The 6,414-nt window shown below is 36.2% G+C and overlaps 1 protein-coding gene and 1 pseudogene across 1 annotated transcript; one reads left to right on the top strand and one right to left on the bottom strand.

Annotated features, from left to right (window-relative positions):
- The first annotated feature begins 771 nt into the window (after nt 1-771).
- On the top strand, nt 772-2,174 carry LOC149246607 (4-hydroxyphenylpyruvate dioxygenase-like). The gene is made up of 2 exons (XM_089441967.1): nt 772-1,511; nt 1,619-2,174. The coding sequence occupies exons 1-2, from the start codon at nt 772-774 to the stop codon at nt 2,172-2,174; spliced, it is 1,296 nt and encodes a 431-aa protein (XP_089298093.1).
- Nucleotides 2,175-5,585: 3,411 nt separating this feature from the next.
- LOC149246606 (pentatricopeptide repeat-containing protein At2g03880, mitochondrial pseudogene) lies at nt 5,586-6,140 on the bottom strand (annotated as a pseudogene).
- Between the last annotated feature and the right edge of the window lie 274 nt (nt 6,141-6,414).

The following is a 6,414-nucleotide window of genomic DNA, read 5'->3' as shown; positions in this document are numbered from 1 at the left end:
TGCAAATTTTCTAACACATTTACAATATGATAATTACATGGCTTTGTTTATTTTAAATATTATGATAATTATATAAAAAAAATTAAAAAATAGTGACTTAAAATTACCATGAATATTCTGATTTAGATAACTACCAAGTCACGTTGTCATATTGCTTCCCTTAACAAGAATGTTCAAGCTTTACCCAACAAGAAGGTTCACATTTTTAGGATCTTTGAATATTTGATTTTGTATAAATATATAATTAACTAAAAATTTATTTAAAATTTATTAAACACGAGGAATAAAATGTCCAATTACAAGTTATTCATATTTAATATTATAGCCAGCAACAAAGTTCAATTTTCTCAATTTTATTGTGTTCAGTGCAAATATTACTAATTCATATGAGTTCAGTGCAAATACTACTTATTAATATTATAACCAACAACAAAGTTCAATTTTCTCAATTTTATTGTGTTTAGTGCAAATACTACCAATTCATATGACATAAATTTCAAGTAGGTTAATTTATTTTTTCAACCTAAAAAGAAATCTGGTTTGGAGCAGCTTTTAGGCATGCATGGTATTGTTGGGATTATACGACAAAATCAATAGAGATCCAAACCTCCCCCTAACATTTGAACCATATCCTTCGGACTTGGGACTTAAAAAATGAAGCATGTTAGTTACATCCAACCCGGTCGCTTTGGAATTTGGGGCCGCAAGAGATATAAAAGGTATACATTCTACGTTGTGAAGAGAGATATAATCCGATCAATTGACTAAACAATGGCGGCAATAGGAGGTTGGTTGGCCGATAGGGTGAGCAGTGCATTCATGGCCTCTGCCTTCAAATGTTCATGCATTGTCCTCCCCGAATTTGAGACTGATTCCGGCGACGAACACCCCCAGCCATTAGCACGGGCCATGAAACCCTCCAAACGCACCGCCGTTGCGCAAGGGCAGGAAGTCAGCGTGAAGGGATTCCACCATGTAGAATTCTACTGTAGCGATGCAAGGGAGGCTTACCAGAGCTTCTCCTCAGCACTGGGCATGCATCTTGTAGCCAAATCTAATCGAAACACCACCAACCGCACCTACAGAAGCTACGCAATCCAATCGAACGAAGTAATATTTGTTTTTACGTCCCGTTCGCCGCAAACCAGAATAATGCCCCCAACGGACGAAACCATGAGAAAAATGCCCCACCCGGGTTTCTCGACCGATGAATCAAGGCGGTTCGTGGCCACCCATGGCCTGGCGGTGAAGGCCCTGGGCATTCTTGTGGATGATGTGCGGGTGGCCTTTGAGAAAAGCGTAGCTAGAGGAGCAATTCCTGCCTTTGAACCCACAGTTCTGGTCGACGAAAAAACTTCAGGAAAAGTTAGTATAGCAGAGGTGAGACTTTGTGGGGATACAATAATAAGGTACGTCACTAACCATGATTTTCAGGGACCCTTTTTGCCCAACTACGAAACAGTTTGCTTACCCGGGTTCTCATCATCTCGCAAAATTTTAGGAGCTCACAGGTAAGTAGATTTTCCATTCTTTTTAAAAAAAAAAAATTCCCTATTACAATATTTCTAAATATTTTAAATAAGCTTCCATTCTTAAATTTTCCATGCTCACTGTGCAGGCTTCTTGGATTGGATCATGTACTGTTTCACTCTCACAATCATCATGTTCATGAACATGGCGAAAATTCAGAAGAAGGGCAATGCCCAAAACGCAAGAAACGATCGAAATCCATCGTTGTGGGCATCGAGAAGAAGAAGTTACTGATTTCTTGCTTGAAGAACGAAGGTTGTCCAGTGGAACATTGCCAAGAGTCTGGCTCTAGTATTCAATATCTGGCTATTTTATGTGATGATATATTTAAAGCGGTTGAAGAGATCATGGGTTCTGATTTAATACTTCCGAATTCGAATGTATTAAATCTGAATTGCTCAAGTTTAAACTTAGAGATCATGTGTTATAAATTCCAAAGTAAGCAAACCGGATGGAAGTTTGAGGTTGTGGGCAAGCCATCTTCAAGCTACTACCAGCAGCTGAGGGAGGAAGGGATAGGGAGCATGTTAACTGATGAGCAGCTTGTCAAGTGTGAGGAACTGGGAATAATGGTGGACAGAGACGAGCAGGGACTTCGTTTCCACATTCTCATAAAGCCTCTGGGCAAAAGGTACTATAATTAAAAAAATTCCTTTATTGTTTCATATTTCTTTTCGTGGTAATGGTAGGAAAGTAGCATTTTTCATTTTTTATTTATTTAGCAGCCATATAATTTATTCCATTTGTTGTAAATTAGGGTGGTAAATATAGCTGTTTTCTGAATTCTTATGTGTATATTTTGTTAATATTATTTTTACATGTTTTTTATTTTCATCTATATATTTTGTTAGGTTTATTTTACATGTTTTAATTTATTTTTTTTGTTTTTTTGAGTTAAAAAGAATTTAGGAATTTAGTGGGGGAAAATAAAACTAGCATTTGCACTTTTTGTTGCAAAGGAAACGCCGTAAGGCATAGAGTGGTGAAGAATAGGGACATGTATAGAGTGGGGAAGAATAGGATAGAGTGGGGAATAATAGGGACATGGGAATGGACATTGTTGAAAGCAAGGGTGGATGATAATGAGTTACAATTGCAATAGTTAGTTATGTGTATTCTGGAAATGGATATTTTGTAAATAATAATTGTTTGTGAAAGAATAGCAACATGTGAATGGACATTGTTGAAAGAAAGGGTGGATGATAATGAGTTAAAGTTGAAAGTATTAGTTATGTGTATTTTGAATATGGATATTTTGTAAATAATAGTAGTGTGTGGAAAAATAGCAACATGTGAATGGACATTGTTGAAAGCTAGGGTGGATGTCTCTGGCATTCCGACATTGGTGGTTTGAAGCTGTGCAACACCACAACCCTGGGCCTGCTCCCATTGACCTTAGGCCGCTAGTGCCACATTTCTCTGAGCTCCTTTCGCTGGAATTCTCTCCTTGTGAGCATTCTAGTGGCGTCATTGTTCATCGCCATAACCTCCATGAAGAATTCAAACGGACTCTACCTGGAACTCCTACATAAAAAGCGCACATATGTGGAGCGGAGAGCATTGTTCATTGCCATAAACTCCACTAAGAATTCAAATGGACTCTAGCTGTAACTCCTCCGTAAAAAGCACACAGATGTCGAGCAGAGTTTTTTTAAGGGTATTTTAATGTTTTAAAACATTTTTTATTAAATTAGACGGATGATTTTTACTCAATCGTCTAACAAAAAATCTAACGGCTACGATTAGGACAGAAGGGCATTTGGGGGAGTTCATTTCAGATGGAAACGCCTTACGGCGTATATATATATATATATATATATATATATATATATATATATATATATAAAATAAGTTTTTATTTAATATAATAATAAAAATTTTATAAAATAAAAAATATTAAACATAAATTTTAAGAATGATTTATCAACTCCTTCGCACTATGTCCCTCGGTTTTGTGCATATGACTGATAATTCGAGTTGTATTCAAATATATTTTCATCCACATTCAAATATATTAAGTGTTATATATTATATATACATAATATGTCCCTCGGTTTTGTGCAAATGACTGATAATTCAAATATATTTGCATCCACATTCAAATATATTCAGTATTATATATTTTGTATTCTTCTTACATATTTTTTTTTGTTTGTTATTTTTAGAGTAAATATATTTATATTTTATCTATTTTACAAATCAGAAAATTATAGTTTTATGATATAAATTTACAAAAAAGACACTAAATTCATTTTAGGATTAAAACATACAATTTAAATAAAAGCCCATCACTGTCTCATGAAAAAAATCATATCGCCAAATTACAAAGGGAAAAAAAAAACAAAATGTTTCTGCGTCCATCTTCTATCTATCAAAACATCAATTACCTACCAATGTGGAAAGGTCAAACACCCAATTCATGTTTTTACTCAGATAAACCCTGACATCTTGTAGATGAGGGTTGGTGTGGGCCTCTTAAGCAACGAAAGACTGTCCCACAAAGTGAAAGTTCCACCAAATGTATTGTAATGATGTACTCAACGACAATGAACATCTCATCTTTTTGGGTTTCCTGTGAACTAATGTACTTGATGATGTTCAATGAAACCAGCCACTCAAATCAATAGAAATTACAAGTATATCAAGGTAAAATCATTTATTAATCTCACCTATCGGGCTCCATAGACAACTTGTAGTTGGCCTTTCAGAGGGATGACATGGATTTACCATGGTGTACTGGTAGTCTGGAAATGGCGCCCTCTAAGCAGCATAGTACTGCAATGATGTAATATTAATCTCCAACTCATTTTGTGGAGGTTATCTCTGGAGCTAATCAAGTTATCGACAACAACTCATCTTTTTGGATCCCATCAACTAATATAATTGATGAGATCTAACGAAGCCAACACCTCATCAATAGAAATTACAAATTTTCCTGGGAGGGTCACAGGCAAAATTGTTTACTAATCTCGCCTATCGATTTCTATATACAACTTGTACATGGCCTCTGTGGCCTCTCATAGGTGCTAGCGAAATGGTGCACGGGTTGGATTAATCCATGATGTATCGCTAAATGCTTGTAAATGATTAAGAAAGGTTAAAAGTACTCAGGGGTTGATATTTCACATTTGCATAACACAAGCCCATACTCTGAAAGAATACTCAATATTTATTACAAGTACACTACAATGAAGTCGTACCAATTTTAGAGATTTTAATTCATATTGATTCATTTACAGCAATTATTGAAGATAAATCTCATCTTGGTTGCAACTTTTCATTCTTCTCCAAGGGCTTCACTCTGAAGTTACAAAAGGAAAAAGTATTTAGATTCTTCTGAATAGCGCATCATTTATAATGCCATCTAATAGGAGTTAGAAAAGGGAAAAAAATGCCGAGATTCTAGCAAATAGCACATCACTTAAAGTATATACATGGAAAACATTTCTTAGCCTTTTGATTACTGCTTGTTATTTTGAATGCCCTTTAGTTCAAAAAGATATCATCCATGCTAAAAATGGTGGCCATCTTTTGCACGCAATGAACAATTTCATCTGTAGTGCAAATAAGGGAGCTCTCTTCCTTATTAGATCCCCAACATCCTGTCCCCAAGTGTTGTTAGTTAAAACCCAGATATGCTTAAATCTCGCTGCAAAAAGAATTTGTTGATTCAGCTCCTCGAGGATTGAATTTGAAGACTTCAATAACCTCCAACTATCATTTCGCTCTTCATAGATCAATAATGAATATTTCCCCTCCATTAGAAAAGCTGCATTTGAATTTTACTCCAATTGGTAGGAGATATTGGTTTGATTTTCACTTTTTGGACCGTGAGTTATTGATTTTTGGAGGTAACAGGTTAACTTCTTCCCAATGGCAAAGCCTTTTCCATAAAAAGGAATACCCTGCCCTTTAAACTTCATCTCTGATTCTCCACAGCATGCTGGACAAATCTAAACTTCATCTCTGATTCTCCACAGCATGCTGGACAAATCATGCTGCAATGATCTGCTTAAAATTATTTTGTGACCATGGATTAGTTCCAGCTTTTTATGTTATAGCGGGTGCAACCCATTTCGTGCAAGGAAAGCATGCACCTGCTTGTTGACTTCAATCCAACTGCATCCAGCCGTTGGTTTAATCCCCCTATCTTTCATGGTTTTTCTCAGCTTTTCAATACCATCCCATCGGCCCACTGAAGCATAGATATTTGAGAGCACAACATAAGTTGCTGCATTTTTCCAATCCAACTCAAAAAGGTGTTCTGCAGCGTATTCTCCTAACTCTGTATTGTTATGTATGATACAGGCACCAAGCAAACACCCCCAGACTGTAGCATCAGGGGTTATTGGCATTTTGCTTATCAAGTCTTTAACCTCTTCCAGGTGCCCAGCACGGCCAACAAGGTCAGCCATGCAGCCATAGTGTTCTATCACAGGTGTGATCTGGTAACATTGACTCATAGAATTAAAGTACTTTCGGCCCTCATCCACTAGGCCTGCATGACAGCATGCCGACAACACATTGACGAAGGTAACACTGTCCGGTTTCATACCAGATTGTTGCATTTCTTGAAATAGTTTCAAGGCCTCCTTGCCACATCCATGCATTGCATATCCTATAATCATTGAATTCCATAAAACCACATCTTTTCCATGTATTTTGTCGAAAACTTCATTTTCCTTGTCTATGCTTCCTTATTTTGCATACATGTCCAGAAGCGCGTTACACAAAAATACATTGCACTGAAAACCACTTCTAATTATTTCTTCGCACTATGTCCCTCGGTTTTGTGGATATGACTGATAATTCGAGTTGTATTCAAATATATTTGCATCCACATTCAAATATATTCAGTATTATATATTATATATTCAGCTTACA

This window comes from Pinus tabuliformis, chromosome 7 (assembly GCF_031772625.1).
Source record: "Pinus tabuliformis cultivar Carrire ecotype Pingquan chromosome 7, CPIR1, whole genome shotgun sequence".
NCBI classification, from domain to species: Eukaryota; Viridiplantae; Streptophyta; class Pinopsida; order Pinales; family Pinaceae; genus Pinus; species Pinus tabuliformis.
The sequence above is the reverse complement of the archived record's forward strand: the minus strand, read 5'-3'. Positions and strand labels throughout refer to the sequence as shown.

Excerpts from the sequence above, each read along its gene's own strand:
- LOC149246607 (XM_089441967.1), top strand. The coding sequence starts at position 772 with ATGGCGGCAATAGGAGGTTGGTTGGCCGATAGGGTGAGCAGTGCATTC. Across the intron at positions 1,512-1,618 it reads AAAATTTTAGGAGCTCACAG|GCTTCTTGGATTGGATCATG; the intron begins GTAAGTAGATTT and ends CTCACTGTGCAG.